The sequence below is a fragment of the Microchirus variegatus genome (assembly GCF_963457635.1).
Source record: "Microchirus variegatus genome assembly, chromosome: 21".
In the NCBI taxonomy this organism is placed as follows: Eukaryota; Metazoa; Chordata; class Actinopteri; order Pleuronectiformes; family Soleidae; genus Microchirus; species Microchirus variegatus.
In genome coordinates, this window is record NC_139822.1 from 3,958,767 (window position 1) to 3,976,275 (window position 17,509).

The following is a 17,509-nucleotide window of genomic DNA, read 5'->3' on the forward strand; positions in this document are numbered from 1 at the left end:
TTCAGATTTATCATAAATATTTGAACATGCACACAAGTTCTGTCAAAGAGGGATGGAGATGGGCTCCAAATTATTTGACACGAGTATTTAAAAATGACTTGAAAGTAACGCAATAGTTTCTTTCCAAAGTAACTCGTTTTTTTAGAATTTGTAACTCAGTATTATATACTTTCTGGGAGAAGTAACCAGTACTCTAATTAGTTACTTTTTAGAGTAACTTGAGTAACTTGCCCAACACTGCTCGTGTGACCTTTTTGATTTTTATTTCAATTATAAGCTTCAATGAAACATAAACTTCTGGTCTTGCTTTCACTTTGACGGACCTCTGCTTCACTGTTTTGTATGGAAATAGATTTGTGTCAATATTTTCACTTAACACTATTTCAGAAGCAAGAAAAATATTGATTTAATAATTAAAAAATATATTATTTTATTGCTTGGAAATACATTTGTTATTTGAGCTCCCTGATTTGTTCTTCGCACTCCCTAAAGTGTTCTTTGCTCTGTGGTTTTTTGTTTGCGGGCAGGCTTAGGAGTCGAAGAGTTATGAGATTAAAAGTGTCAAATATGCGAGAAAATAAAGTCGTAGATTTAAGAGATTAAAATAACATTCCCATTTTATTAAATATTTCAACTCCTGCGATTTCTCCCGCTGTTTATGTCTTTTTAACATATGAACCGTATCTATATTGACTGATCAGTTCAGTCTGTGTGTGTCACCTGCTGCTGGCTGCCTCACTCGCATACTCAATCCTGTTTGGTGCAGCACAAGGCAGCCATTGTCTTTGCTTTTCTTTTGTCACATCACTCTCTTGCAATCATGATTCTGTTGACAAAAGTGCAAATGTAGAGCCCCTACCCCCTGCGTATCCAGTCCACTTTCACACTTTCTTGCACTCTCTTTTTTTATATTTCAGTGAAATATAAAAAATTCATCTGATGTACACACACACACACGCACACGCACACACACACACACACACACACACACACACACACACACACACACACACACACACACACACACACACACACACACACACACACAACTTTTCTTGTTAGGACACTGCATTGACTTCCATTCATTCATTCATTTATTCATTCTTAAACTTTCATAACCCTAACCTTAAAGGGACACTGCATAGTATTTATGGGTTTATATGACCCAAAATCCACTTTTTATACATATCATGTGCTCCTTCATTGTCTAGTCACTGTATAATAGTTTTTGTTTCATTTTCGCAGTGTTTCAAAAAGTCATGTAAAATAACATGTCGCGGGCCGCTGTTGCATTGCCACAACACCATGTTTCTACCGGAGCCTGTATAGACAAACCCGAGAGAACAAATCGAGCGCCGAGACGAGGCTGAGACCGGATCTTTTTGCGCGTTTAAAATGGAGGACCACACGTATTTTACAGCGGATAATTGAACACCAGTACCTGACCGTACGCCCGCACCATGGAGAAAGACGACGAGGACCACATTTGACCGGCTGAGGATACCGTAGCGCTCAGGGAAGGGAGGGGGTGAGCAGAGGAGCAGTTCGTTGTAAATTTCAGCCTCTCCTCTATCTGTCTGTATCTGTATCTGTATCTCTATCTATCTGTCACTATAAACTACTTAGTTCACCTTTAACCTAACCCCAGTCAATTCAAATCTTAGCCCTAGACTACTTAACACGCACGTGTCAAACTCAAGGCCCGGGGACTAGATCGCAGTGTATCATTGTATATGCATCATGCGTCGAGTGAAATTGAATAAGTAATAAATACATAAAATAACTTATTTAGTTATTTAAGTTAAAGTAAATTTAGTTATATAAGTTAAAGAAACTTATTTAGCAATATTTTACGGAGTAGTTACCTTTATTTTACATTATATTTGGTGACATTAAATGTAACCAAATAATAGTTACATTTATTCTGTATGACAGTTACATCTGGCCCTTTGAGGGTAACAATTATGCTAATGTGGCCCTCAGTGAAAATGAGTTTGACACCCCTGACAACACATTCATTAGAAATAAGGTTCTGTCTCATTAAGATTAAGGTTTGGTCTGCATGATGACTACTGGTTCTGACAAGCTCAGTGTTTATGCCAGACATTGTCCTGAAGAGGCAAGAAAAAACAAGTGCACACTCACAAAGAGAGAAATCCTATAAGGAAGACAAGCCCCAATGCTGTGACTGAAAACAGACTCGGTCCCCATAAGATGAGTAATACCTGGAATACATGCACACGTACAGATTTGTGCAGCTATTCTTAGAGCACCGCACTGACCGCAGTACTCATTTGGACGTCCTGAACAATAACCATAACCAGGTAAGTCTAACTCGAACACACACATTTGCATGTAGATGTTTAAGTTCATGTCCAGTGACCATGCATTCACACAAACACTGAAAGTTCTGCTGTTGACTTGCAGACAGATTTGTAGATGTTTAACAGGAAGGGGGCGTGTTCACAGAGCCGAGGAAAGAATAAATATCTCGCTCAAAGTGAGATTCTCCACACTGTCTGACAGATTCCCCTCTCCTCCTTCTTCTCTCCAACCCACAGCACAACAGGAGCAAGCATAGGATTCCACTCACACAGCGAATAGCATAACACAGGGAGCCAAAGCCAGCAGCTCTGGCTTCAGATCAGATTTACTTTTCACTCGATAAAGTTGTGCTTTATTCTGCTGAGGTCTGGAGGCTACCATGGTTGACAGCATGGACTTGGAGAAGCAACAGAAGCGTTACTGCATCCGTGGTATGCATGTAGTTATCATATGTGTGACAGTGGTGGTGTGCTCTTTGGCGGTGGGCCTTGGGGTGGGCCTCTCCAAGTCAGACAAGACTAACATCCTCCCCACCCTCACCACGCCAGGCACCACAGCAGGGCCCACACAGCCTCCTCCACTGAGTAGAGGGCCCTGCAAGCCCACCACTGACTCCAGCGGAGACTGGAAGAATTTCCGTCTGCCCAGCTACGTGAAACCGATCCACTATGACCTGAATCTGGAGCCAGACTTTGGCGATGACACCTACACGGGCACCGTGGACATCCATGTGGAAGTCAGCAAGCCCACTCCCCATCTGTGGCTCCACATCAGGGAGACATTTGTCAGTGCAGTGCCCAGGCTGAAGCTGCTGAACAGCCAGGGGGGTCAAAAGGAGCTGGAGGTGAAATACTGCTTTGAATACAAACCTCAGGAGTATGTTGTGGTAGAGGCTGCAGAGATGCTGGCCATCACTGCCCCAGGAGAGGTGTATGTGCTTAGCCTGGACTTCCAGGGCTGGCTCAATGGCTCTGTTGTAGGATTCTACAGAGTCATTTACACTGAAGAGGGTCACACCAAGTAAGTACTCTGAATTGACTTTGATTAGAAACGTTTTTCTTTATAAGATAGTGACATGAAGAAGACATCCCTACCTTCTAGAAGTCATATTTCTATAAAACTGAACAGCTTTTTATTTTGTGTATTAACAGTAGTTACCAGGTGGTGGTGGAGGTAGAGATGGTTCAATCAAAGTATATGTATCTTTCAGTCGTTCACACCAATAAGTGGATGTTGAGAAATAACAAAATAAGTCAAATTAAAATAGAGAGTTACAATAGCAGAATATATGCATAACTAATATAATACTGATGATGGAATGGCAAAAAAGTGTTCAGCTCAATTTTATAAAAGTATATTTATATATTTAGCTCATTAATAATCTGGCTGCAACAGTACACACTAGCTGCAGACAGTTGAGTGGGCCGCTAAATGAGCTGACACTATGGTTTCTTCTTCTTATCACAATGTCTGCTCATGCAAACACTGAGCTCTGCTGCTCATTGGAAGTCTCACTGATGTCTCATCACTGATTACACACCAAGACCAACCCCCCTTCCTCATGCTTAGACTGTTGTTAACTACTTGTCATTTGTCATGATATGTATGAAAAAAATCGTCAAAACATTTCATTGTGTACATTTCATTTACCTATTTTTCGAAAGATCTTTTCTGTTTGTTATCATTATCATTTATAACATGTTGAAAACAAGAATAAACCATTAATCATTACAACACTGGGGAAGCTTAATGTTAATATTTAACTATGGGAATAGCAGATTAAAAAGCGAGTCACGGTCCTGGCTTGTCAAGGTCTGAAAATGAGCTATAACTTCATCAGTGTGTGAAATTTGCTCACTGTCCTTCTGGCTGCTATGCGTCAATGCTATACATTGATCACCTAAGAACAAATTGATACTGTCTTTCTTTATGCACTAATTGAATGGGTCACCTTAATCATTATCAGAAAAAATTGCCTCCCCTGAAATTTTCTTCAGGAGCCGCCACTGACAGTGGGTGCTTTCTTCAGTTACCTTAGTAAGTAACTGTATCTCTGTGGCTCAGATGATACACAACCTTCACTGATTGTTTCGACCTTCAATCACTACACACTTCAGTTGGCGGGCCGGCAGTTAGTGGCCAGCTCACTGCCCACCTCCTCCTGGACTCCAGCTTTCCTCCTCCCACTTACTCCATCACCAACACGCGGTACATTCTGCCTCCTTCCCCATCCTGCAAGTAGCTTGTGTCTTGCTTTGTTCATTCAGGACCAGAGCTGACAACAACTGCCATGCTGACTCGGCTGTGAAGCCTCTGCAGTCAATCTCCACAGGGAACAGCCACGCCTGCCAGCCCTTGTCTCTACACTCCTGGACCAAGGACTGGTATTGAGGGCCTTCCTCTCATAGGCCTCTTCAAAGCTCTCCTCCCATGGCACCTCGAGCAAATTAATCTTCCAATCTTTGGTCAGCACAATGTCCGGCGTAGGGTTGTGTGCACCACCTCCGGGAACTGCAGCCTCCTTCCGACTTCTAAGCTCAAGTCCCAAGACCTTGCGGCCTGCAGTATGTTGGGCTGCGGCCTTGCGCTTGAATAGGGCTTGACTCTGTCCTTGACGAAGACGATAGCTCTCCTCTGGGTTGCTCCAGCGGTCCTCTTCTTGCACCTCTCAGGGTCCCCCTCTGTCCGCAGAGCTTGCAGAGTGGATACTCTCTAAGCCCCCATGTGTGCAGCTGTCCTGGCAAAGGAAGGGTATCATATACAGACCACAAGAAGATGCAAGTCGCCACGGCTCTGACCATGTGACTTTATGATTTGGCAAGTCCCATTTTATCCATGCTCCCTGGGAACCTAGTTCCACTGCCCTGGCTAACCACTTGTCCTCCTCTTGGGCCCGAACCTCTGCCTGCACCATTTCCCGCCTGGTCCTTGCACTTGAATCTCCCCACTGTTGGAATTCTGCAGAACCTGGTCCTTGCTAAGGGATGCATGGGTTGCTGATGATGTCTCACAGCTTCAGAGAGCTCACTGACCAGAGGAGCCAGAGGAGCCTTGGCAGAAGGTTGGGCTGTTACAGCCAGGTCTAAAACTTGCCAGGAAGAAATATTTGTCAATTCTGCTTCACAGCATTGGTGACATTGGTGCCATCTGTCAGTGATGCATTGAACCATTTTCCCAGGCACTTTATCGGGTTGTCCACAATGGATGGAATGACCTCACTCTGAACTTGGAGACTGAACTTGCTGGTAACTCTCCTGGAAAATGTGTAGCAGATAGATGCACTGTAGTGTGATTGAATGGGTGAATGGTGAAACTGTAGTGTAAAGCAGGTTTGAGTGGTAATGAAGACTAAAAGTGTTATATAAATACAAACCATTTACCATAAACTGACAGTGTGAAAGCAGAAATCTGGATGATACTGCGTTTCTCTGGAACTTGTGGTGCCTTTTTGCTACAATAAAAAGTGTTGTTGTATGAGGTACTGACACAGATTGATTGATTGCAGATGCTGAGAACTACCATAAGACTGGTAGTGGGGACACAAGAAAAAAAACTTTTTATTAATAAAAGGCCCACCAAATAAAGACTACATCAATAAGTTCAAATTTGTTATTTGGTGACAACAGTGTTTGAAATCCTTTGTTCAGATTTACTACAGTGAAAAACGTACACAATGAGGCAGAGTTCATCAGCAGCTCCTGCACTGCAACCCCTCTCTCTTTCACTGATAGTGTGCAAACCTGTCTTGTACTGGTTCTCAGCAAATGAGGCGTGCGCGTGGTCAGCCAGTGCTGACCTGTGTGTGACCACCACATGACTACCATGTGACAACCACACAAAAAGTTCCTTTAAAATAACGTTTGTTGTTGATGTTGATGGGACAATGTTAAGCAGTGAAAGCTGCTGAGTGTCATTCACCTTGCTGAACTGTTCATTATTTATATTTCATTACGCCATCATTACTCCATGTTATGTTACTGTGCGCACATGTCTTTCTGCAGTCACATGTATCACACCCATCTTTAGTACTCCTGTTTTATGTTGTATTTTATGATGCATCTTTTGCCCTTTGATCCATATAACATTTCATTCAGCTGTATACTTTACACTGAGCCTGTAATGACAATAAATGGAATGTTATCTTGACCTTAGTTGATATTGTTTGAGTCAAGTATGTTGTCTCTGCTGTATCTGTGAAGTAGCCTGAAGATTGTTCTTTAGGAGGAGGTCTCAGTGTAATCTGGTTTGGTTTCGGAACTAGAGTCGCAAATGTCCTGCATTTTCTTAACTGCTTAACAGTGTTTCAACCATTAACTGTGACACCCTCCAGTTTGTCAAATTCATTCCTCCCGTTTATATAAGGTGAAGATGCTTCTCCACACCTGCGCACAACTGTATTCCTCTCGTTATCCTCACCGATATTTCAAGTGTAGTGAGCGCTGTTCACTTAGACTGTGCAGGAAAATCTCTACATCCCACTACAGGAAATATCAATGTTTGTGACCTTTTCTCTCTGCACTCCTGGATGATGTCTTGATACTTTAGGCTTTTGCTGTCTTCATCGAAACCTTCATCCAGACTCAAGAATGTCTTGACAATAGGGGGATTTCAAACATAGCTCATTAGTGGCACATCAGTTATGTGAGACTAATAAAATCTATGCATGGAGCATCACTTTCAACTTCCACTACTAATATAAGTGGAAGTCAGTTCCTTAACTTCCAGTAATTTGTTGCTCAGGGAAAACCTGGACTTTGTAAGGTAATATTAGCGATTACAATCTGTGATATAGATACTCTTGGCAACTCCTGCAGAAACCAAATGTAGAACATGTCTGCATCTTTGGCTGACAGGTTACCGGAAATAGTCGTGTTGGATTATTGAAAACCAGGAAGAGACCATGCATATAGTCAATTAATGTGCAAAGGTCTTTAAATGTAAAGTCTCTAGTCTCAAACACACACTGCCCTTTATGTGATCACAGGAAGATTGCTGCAACCGATCATGAGCCAACAGATGCCCGCAAGTCTTTTCCCTGCTTCGACGAACCCAACAAGAAGGCCACATACAACATCTCCATCATTCATGATTCAGACTATGAGGCTCTGTCCAACATGCCAATGCAGGTAAGACTCAAGTCAATGTAATATCAGTTGCTATGCTAGTAATATCTTAGCATCATCTTGAGGCACATACTTTCATACAATCATACATTCCACATTCCATATCCACAGAGAAACACTTTGCATTACAGCTTGCATGGCCGCAGTTTCCTTTATACTAAAACGAGGGCCTGCGGCAGTATTTCCTGCACTTAGTTGTGCCAGTGTTTGTATCAGTGGATCTCCTCGCATTACCTCAAGCAAGTTTCCATAGTTACAAACTTTTGTGTTGTCTTGGAAAGCGTTGAGGAATATGAAACGTGCAGTCAGTCTATCGAGGGGTGGATAATGAAATTTACCTCATACAGACTTTAGTGAACCTCTGCAGCATGCGGACGCAGAATATCAATGTTTTGACTGCTGGAGTACTTGTAGTGGTCTAAATTAAGTGTTTCTCAAGTGAGTACACTAAACAAAAAAAAATAATTTTTTATTTAAATGTATTCTCGTAAAACATAAAGAAAGATGTGCTGATACAGTGTTTAACTTTGGTATTAGATTTACTTTCAGCTCCATCAGATACTGCTGTTCAGTCCTTGTGATCAAAATGATTGGGAAGCACCTGCACCGCAGGAGAAAACAAGGAAATCAGAAATGTGAATCAGAGACTTCACCCCAACAGACAGACAGGCAGACACACAGAGCCACTAAAAACAATACTTCCCTCCCACTCCTGATGTGAAGTGATGAGATACTCCTACTCTTTTCCAGAACCCCATCACATTTATTGTCTAAAGATAAACTAGCCTCTGGGGGCAATAGCTCCTTTATTTGAGGCTTCCCACATAGACAGATATTGAGTTAAGAGATTACATTGAAATCTAGGACTGTATTTGTTTTTGTGTGTGTGTGTTTTTTTTTAAACTTAAAATCGGTCAAAGAGACCTCAGACCATAATCTGACGAAAACTGCAGAACTGATGTTTTGAGATTTGGTGGGGTCTGGGTCACAGATGGGGAAAACACAGACCAGTGCAGAGCAAACATTGTGAATACCAACAAGCAGAGAAATCAATATTGTGCCTGTGTTTCTGGGCCAGAGAATCCACCCAACTCAGAATGACATCCACAGAAACCCATTAACCTTGATTTTCTCTGCCTCTCTAGGGCTCCCCTCAACAATTGCTTGGCAATAAGCTGAAGACGTCCTTCCAGAAGTCTGTCCCGATGAGTACCTATTTGGTATGTTTTGCAGTGCACCAGTTTCACTTTGTGGAAAGAACTTCAGCTAAAGGAATTCCTGTGAGTTCACCACTGTGGGTCACTATCAGTGCCATCACATAGCTGATGTTTACTTCCAAATGTATTTAAATGCTCACACTGTTTGTTTGTTTTTTATCTCCCTGTGACTTTGCAGTTGAGAATTTATGCCCAACCAACGCAGTTAAAAACTGCAGAGTTTGCAGCAAACACAACCAAAACCATCTTTGATTACTTTGAAGAATATTTCGACATGGATTACTCCATCTCCAAACTGGGTATGTTTTTATATGCATGGAGATACATCCTTTTGTTGACATACTTTGTTTTTTAACAGATTTACACTTTGATAAACCTGAGGTTGGCAACATGTTTTTGTCGTTGTAGACCAATAATTCCATACAATCCTTTCAGCTTAATGTAAATCAAATAATCTGAGAGAGAACTAGGCTTCTGCATTTCCTCTACAGCATTAGGGTTAACCCCCTATTGGGGAAAACAAGAAAAGAAAAAAAATTCTACCACTTTATCCTGACAGATTGTCAGTCTATCGGAGTCAGACAATAAACACAATTGTACGTCATTATGGGCGAATCCATTACGTTGCCTTGGATCATTTGTCATGTACGCAATGAGTGTGTCTGAGTTTAACTTCCACCTCAGCGATCACAGTGAATGACAGGCTTTGTTTTTGGAAATTTTGATGTGAGATAAAGTGGTCAAAATATTGCATAAAATGCTTTTTTATTCAACAACATAGTTGTTCCAATTTGAACCAAAGTTGGTACAGTTGTTCCTCTCATTTCCAAACAAATTTCTAATGTACTTCCATTAGCTCCGCCGACCCAGAAGTCGGCCATTTTGAAAAAACTAAAAATAACCAGTCTATGCATTTGAAGTAACTCCTCCTAGCACGTTTGTGCTAGCCCGGCCAAACTTAGCACACGTATTCTAGACAAGTTAATGATTCAAAATCTTTAAAAGATTTTCTCTAACTCAAAAGGTGTGGCCTCAGTGTTCCAACAGTTGGCCTTAAATTTCACCTTAAATTGTTGTTCCAATTTGTACCAAACTTAATACAGTTGTTGCTCTCATGATTTCCAAACAAATTTCTAATGTACTTCCATTAGCTCCGCCGACCCAGAAGTCGGCCATTTTGAAAAAACTAAAAATAACCAGTCTATGCATTTGAAGTAACTCCTCCTAGCACGTTTGTGCTAGCCCGGCCAAACTTAGCACAAGTATTCTAGACAAGTTAATGATTCAAAATCTTTAAAAGATTTTCTCTAACTCAAAAGGTGTGGCCTCAGTGTTCCAACAGTTGGCCTTAAATTTCACCTTAAATTGTTGTTCCAATTTGTACCAAACTTAATACAGTTGTTGCTCTCATGATTTCCAAACAAATTTCTAATGTACTTCCATTAGCTCCGCCCACCCAGAAGTCGGCAATTTTGGAAAAAACTAAAAATGACCTATGCAGGTCTATGCATTTGTAACTCCTGCTAGCCTGTTTGAGCTATCCCCACCAAACATAGCACACGTATTCTAGACAATTAATGATTTAACATTTTTTAAATATTTTCTCTCACTCAAAAGGCGTGTCCTCAGTGGTCCAACAAAGTTGACCATTAAATGCCTTTCATGCTAGAAGCCTCAACCAAACAAGTTCAAATCCTGCAGCTTTCCTAGTTCTCTCAATCAAGAGCAATGTGGGGACTAGGCGTGTTTTTGTCTCTCTATGTCACTGTAATGGACTGAAAAGTCACATTTATGCAAAACTTGACATGTAAATGATTTCATGAAATTTGGCAAAAAGAGTGTCTGTAGGAAAGTCTACAGGTTTTTTGTTGTATTATTTTCTAGCCCATTTAAACCTTTGAGTTTCGTTTTAGTTTGTCCTAGAATGCTTACCATACCCATTTTACGTCATATCTTCTTAACAGTGAGGTACGTAAATTCTGGTGTGGTGAAACTATTTTTTTGGGTTTGATGCGGAACGGAGTGGCTCATTGTGGCTTAAGCCCAATTTATACTTCTGCGTAAAGTGCTCTGCGTAGGTTATGCAGAGTCCTCTGCGTCGACGCAGAGCCTGTCAGAGAGCCTCTGCGTCGTCTCCGACTGCACAAAATATTTTTGTGTCCGTCACTCCGTCAAGGGACAACGGAGACGGCAAGAGTTGCGATTGGTCCTCAGGACAGGCCGAGCTAACGCTGCTCTGTGCCGGCTCACAGTGAGCACCCGAGCGTCCACCGGGGCGGAGCTCATCCCCACCGACAACACCGCTGCCAAACTATAAATACGTCATATCTGAATACTCACAGCACATGTTTAGACTCTAAATGGCTAATTTCTCACCTCAAATTATCTTAAAACTGCCTTCTGTGACACAGAAAAGTGAGAAACGGCCACTGTTTCAACAACAACAGTCTTTCTCTCTCTTTCTCTCTCGACACCATTGCACAACAACCTTGCGCAGCGACCCCTACTGATCGGACACACAAATCCTCTGAGGCTGGAAGTTTGTGTGAAACACTGTGTTCAGCTGTGCAGCCACTCTTCCTCCCTCGCCTGTACTATCGTATTTCACAGGGACACGGATGAGCTATGGTGGCGCTCTGAAGTACTCTGCCTGGTGGGGGGGGCAACATTCACGGTGAAATGAGCGCTGTGTCGTAACTTGGGCGGGAGGTTTAAACATCGCATGTTTTATCGCCTATACTTACACTAAGTGGAACCACTAAAACATGACTGAGGCTTGTTTTTTCACATTTTGGGGACTGGTATGGCCTTCTGAGTCCCAAATATAAGTACTTAAATGATAAAAAAGTTGATTTTGCACAATATGGGCCCTTTAATATCCTGCCATCTTTACGCTCGAGCAATGTGTATTCTGAGCAGCTAATTGTATGACCTGTTGCGGTCACTTCGCTTCGACGGTGGACAGAAACCCTCCACTTCACCTCCACCTTGAGGTCTGACCATTTCTTTTTAATCTTTTTGTCATGTTTCACGTACACATGGTAATCATGTCAGGACGGTCCAAAAAGTAAATGACAACTTTGCCGTTAGTTTTTTTTTTTTTTAAATATTGCATGGCGCACGAGATACGGGGCCTAAATCCAGAGAAACGTCCATCTAAATCCATACTTTATGAGTTATGCTGCTCACAGACAAACAAACGCAGTCAAAAAATAACCTCCTTGGTTGAGGTAATAAAACAGACTATATTATCTTATTGATCTTTATTTCACTAAAGAGCAGTAAAATGTGAGTTCAGAGTTCAAGACTACAAAAGCTTCCTGAGTTATAGTTAAGATTTTTATATATTATATAATGTATGATGCATGCAGTTTTCCTTCCAAAGATATCAACTGTTTTACTACACAGGGAAATAAGACACCTCAAGGTAGTCAATAATGTTTTATGAACCAACAAAAGTTACCAGAACAATAATGACAGAATAGTCTTGTGTTTATGCCACCGTAAGACATTGATAAGAGTTCATTTGTTCGCTTACTGCACAATACAAACTGAAATTAATTTGGAATGCACCAGTCGGCACTAGTTGGGGACAGGCTATTCGGCACAGAAATATGTTAGTGTGTGAGGGGTAAACACTCATATTGGCAAGTGTTTGAGGGTAACAGACCCAACCCAACCTCAGTCGCAGTCAATCAGACATGGTTTAAATTTTTTGAGCCAACTCAGGACGTAATAGGGAAGTGTGTGCTAACGATACTATACGATAGTTATACCTTTATTGTCCCACAATGGGGCAATTCCCAGTATTACAGCAGCAGTGAAAGATCACACAGTAAAAGAAAGTCACACTAGTTATATGCTTGCACAGCAAAAAAGGAACAGCAACAACAGGTGCACGGTGGAGCATAGCATTACTACTGACCCATCTACAAACACGTTGCCAACAGCCAATGAAAACGAGTAGTTGAATATTGCATATTGTATGTATACACAGTGTTCTTTCTACACTGTGTGTACTACTTGGATATTGTGCATTCTTATCTTATTTTTATTCTTATCTCTACTTTATTACTTACTCTTCATTAGAGTGTAATTTAATTTAATTTAATTTTTTACCATATTGTATTTTATTTTATTCTATTTTTACTCTTATCTTACGTTTTATTTCTTTTTACTTATATTAGAGCATAATTTTTACCTTATTGTATTTTATATTATTAACAGTTTCTTTAAGATTTTGGGAATAACTCTTACAGAGATCACCATATCACACTCAAAATTACTGACAACACTCAAAACACATGGTAGATGTACACTATGATGACAAATCATTTGACGCTGTTGCCATGGCAATGATGGAAAGTCCGATTTTTTTTCTGTTATTGTTATAATAATGATAATAATAATAACAACAATAACTAGCACCGCAAGCGGTGGTAACGGGTTCGAGCTTGACGCTACGTCGCGACCCGCGCCCACCTCGTCGCTTGCGCCCTGATCTCGTCTCTCGTTCATTCGCTGCTTGCTGTCGTAGTTCTAATTGGCGCCGTCCGTGCGGATGTTGGGCTGTGGAGTAAAGTCATATATTATTTCCTGTTAAGTGCGTTACACTTTCTGTCGGGAGGTCATTGTTTGCGTGTTCAGGATAGGTCCCTGGACTCACATACCAAGTTCCATGCAGAGCGGTCAATGTACAGTAAAGTTAGAGGGCACTTCCTGTTAAAATGGCTGACTTCCTGTTGGGTCAGAGCGTGTCTATTAACATGTTCAGGGAAGTTCCCTTGACACACATATAATGTTTCGTGGAGATAGGGCAACGTACGGCAAAGTTAAATTCTACTTCCTGTTTTGGCGTTCCACTTCCTGTTTGGAGTTTAGCTTTTGCAGACATGTCCAGGATAGGTTCCTGGTCTCACGTGTCAAGTTCCGTGCAGATTGATCAATGTACGGTAAAGTTACAGGGGACTTCCTGTTTAAAATGGCTGACTTCCTGTTTGGTCAAAGGCGTGTCCATTAACATGTTCAGGGAAGTTCTATTGACTCACATATCATGTTTCGTGGCGATCGGGCAATGTATGGCAAAGTTACATTCTACTTCCTGTTGCGGTGGATCCACTTCCTGTCAGGAAGTCATCTGTTGCTGACATGGTCGGAGCGGTTTTGTGGTCCCACATATCACGTATGAGGATGATACAACAATCCCTGTTATAGCAGCATAAAAAAGTGTGATATGTAATGTTATATCCAGCAACCAGGGGGCGCTGTTTTTTAAATTGAAGATTTTCAAACAGACTTTTTCAGGGTCAGACTGTCATCAATCCAAGGAAGTTTGGTTCAGATTGGAACAGGATTTACAAAGTTATACCAGTTTCTTTTGTGTTGCACAGTAGATGGCATAGTCTGCTGCCACCAGGGGGCGTCGTTAAGACATTGAATATTGTCATATAGACTACTCCAAGGCATCAATCCAGGGAAGGACATTGGATCCTCCATCGCAAAGTTATAAGTGTTTCGTTGTCTGTCTTTACAAATCAGAATGTTTGCCAACTTTAGCGCCCCCTATCTCGTACGCCGTGCGACATTTTAGAAAGCTTTCAATAACATTTGATCCTCAACTCGTCCACATTGACCTCGCCAAGTTTGAAGGTGATAGCACAAAAGCTCTAGGACAAGATAGATTTTATAGCAAATAAAATTCTTTCTGTTTCCACCAGGGGGCGCTGTTTTCGAAATTAAATATTTTCATCTAGACTTGTTCAGGGTCGGACTGTCATCGATCCAAGGAAGTTTGGTTCAAATCGGAACAGGATTCACAAAGTTATCATCATAAATGTACTTTTTTTGGGTAATAATCCTCTCACCACTAGAGGCGCTGTTTCCGAACGTGACAGTTTTTTTATATTCATCTTTAAGAACTATCGATCATGAACCACGGCAAGTTTGGTTCATATCTGACCTTCCAATGCAAAGTTATAAGAGATTTGGTCAACATCATAATGATCGCCAACTTTAGCGCCCCCTATCTCGTACACCGTGCGACATTTTAGAAAGCTTTCACTAACTTTTGATCCTCAACTCGTCCACATTAACCTCGCCAAGTTTGAAGGTGATAGCACAAAAGCTCTAGGACAAGATAGATTTAATAGCAAATAAAATTCTTTCTGTTGCCACCAGGGGGCGCTGTTTTCGAAATTGAATATTTTCATGTAGACGTCGTCAGGACTGGAGGAACATCAATCCAAGGAAGTTTGGTTCAGTTTGGACCAGGACTCGCAAAGTTATAAGAGTTTGTTTTTTTGTCGCAAAAATCCGACTTTGCTCCGCCCACGCTGCTACACCGTTAAAGAATGCGCTATCATATTCAACACGCATCATCTACCATGTGTTTTCAATGTTTCAGTGTCATTTTGAGTGACACTTTTACAAACTCTGTAAAAGTTATTACCGAAATCGTAAATAAACTTTTTTTTTGTATATTCTCTTCCACCACCAGGAGGCGATGGTTTCAAACGTGATCATTTTTGCATAGGTGTCTTCAGCAACTACCCATCATCAATCATGGCAAGTTTGGCTCCGACTTGACCTTCCATCGCAAAGTTATAAGCGTTTCGTTGCGTGTTGGGAAAATTTGGAATTTTCGCCAACTTTGGCGCCACCTATCTCGTGCGCCATGCAATATTTCAAAAAACTTTTCAGATTAGATCGTACCTCAACTGGTCCACATCAACCTCGCCAAGTTTGAGGTTGATTGCTCAAAAACTGTAGATTTTGGTATCTACGGCAAGTTATGCTGTAAATTCGCCAAAAACGCCTCCGTTTTCGCCTTCAATCCAAGATGGCGGCCTTCCTGTAGGTTTCACAGAAAACTTGTGATTGACTTTTGCCCATGGCACAACCTAATGAACGTGTGTACCAAGTTTCGTTCATGTACGTTATTCCCGACAGGAGTTGACCTAGTAGCACATTTTTGCGTCAGTCTGAAGCCCCGCCCACTTCCATTTTTTGACGCACATTCACCGAACCACTTTGGTTCGGCGATTTAAGTTAGGTCTGATGTTGTCCCAAAAATTCGCGAGGTTTGGGATACGTTTAGGCCTTCAAAAATGCACATTCCTCGTGTGAAGAATAATAATAAGAATAATAATAATAACTAGCACCGCAAGCGGTGGTAACGGGTTCGAGCTTGACGCTACGTCGCGACCCGCGCCCACCTCGTCGCTTGCGCCCTGATCTCGTCTCTCGTTCATTCGCTGCTTGCTGTCGTAGTTCTAATTGGCGCCGTCCGTGCGGATGTTGGGCTGTGGAGTAAAGTCATATATTATTTCCTGTTAAGTGCGTTACACTTTCTGTCGGGAGGACATTGTTTGCGTGTTCAGGATAGGTCCCTGGCCTCACATACCAAGTTCCATGCAGAGCGGTCAATGTACAGTAAAGTTAGAGGGCACTTCCTGTTAAAATGGCTGACTTCCTGTTGGGTCAGAGCGTGTCTATTAACATGTTCAGGGAAGTTCCCTTGACACACATATAATGTTTCGTGGAGATAGGGCAACATACGGCAAAGTTAAATTCTACTTCCTGTTTTGGCGTTCCACTTCCTGTTTGGAGTTTAGCTTTTGCAGACATGTCCAGGATAGGTTCCTGGTCTCACGTGTCAAGTTCCGTGCAGATTGATCAATGTACGGTAAAGTTACAGGGGACTTCCTGTTTAAAATGGCTGACTTCCTGTTTGGTCAAAGGCGTGTCCATTAACATGTTCAGGGAAGTTCTATTGACTCACATATCATGTTTCGTGGCGATCGGGCAATGTATGGCAAAGTTACATTCTACTTCCTGTTGCGGCGGATCCACTTCCTGTCAGGAAGTCATCTGTTGCTGACATGGTCGGAGCGGTTTTGTGGTCCCACATATCACGTATGAGGATGATACAACAATCCCTGTTATAGCAGCATAAAAAAGTGTGATATGTAATGTTATATCCAGCAACCAGGGGGCGCTGTTTTTTAAATTGAAGATTTTCATATAGACTTTTTCAGGGTCAGACTGTCATCAATCCAAGGAAGTTTGGTTCAGATTGGAACAGGATTTACAAAGTTATACCAGTTTCTTTTGTGTTGCACAGTAGATGGCATAGTCTGCTGCCACCAGGGGGCGTCGTTAAGACATTGAATATTGTCATATAGACTACTCCAAGGCATCAATCCAGGGAAGGACATTGGATCCTCCATCGCAAAGTTATAAGTGTTTCGTTGTCTGTTTTTACAAATCAGAATGTTTGCCAACTTTAGCGCCCCCTATCTCGTACGCCGTGCGACATTTTAGAAAGCTTTCAATAACATTTGATCCTCAACTCGTCCACATTGACCTCGCCAAGTTTGAAGGTGATAGCACAAAAGCTCTAGGACAAGATAGATTTTATAGCAAATAAAATTCTTTCTGTTTCCACCAGGGGGCGCTGTTTTCGAAATTAAATATTTTCATCTAGACTTGTTCAGGGTCGGACTGTCATCGATCCAAGGAAGTTTGGTTCAAATCGGAACAGGATTCACAAAGTTATCATCATAAATGTACTTTTTTTGGGTAATAATCCTCTCACCACTAGAGGCGCTGTTTCCGAACGTGACCGTTTTTTTATATTCATCTTTAAGAACTATCGATCATGAACCACGGCAAGTTTGGTTCATATCTGACCTTCCAATGAAAAGTTATAAGAGATTTGGTCAACATCAGAATGATCGCCAACTTTAGCGCCCCCTATCTTGTACGCCGTGCGACATTTTAGAAAGCTTTCACTAACTTTTGATCCTCAACTCGTCCACATTAACCTCGCCAAGTTTGAAGGTG

The 17,509-nt window shown here is 41.6% G+C and overlaps 1 protein-coding gene across 1 annotated transcript in view; it reads left to right on the forward strand.

The window, feature by feature from the left end:
* Window positions 1-2,704: 2,704 nt before the first annotated feature.
* enpep (glutamyl aminopeptidase) overlaps window positions 2,705-17,509 on the forward strand; it is a gene marked incomplete at both ends in the record, with an annotated part of 88,210 nt that continues 73,405 nt past the window's right edge. The window contains 4 exons of the mRNA XM_083907790.1: window positions 2,705-3,345; window positions 7,310-7,451; window positions 8,594-8,728; window positions 8,844-8,964. Of these exons, the coding sequence (XP_083763916.1) occupies window positions 2,705-3,345; window positions 7,310-7,451; window positions 8,594-8,728; window positions 8,844-8,964 (1,039 nt within the window). The remainder of the gene's footprint in view (window positions 3,346-7,309; window positions 7,452-8,593; window positions 8,729-8,843; window positions 8,965-17,509) is intronic.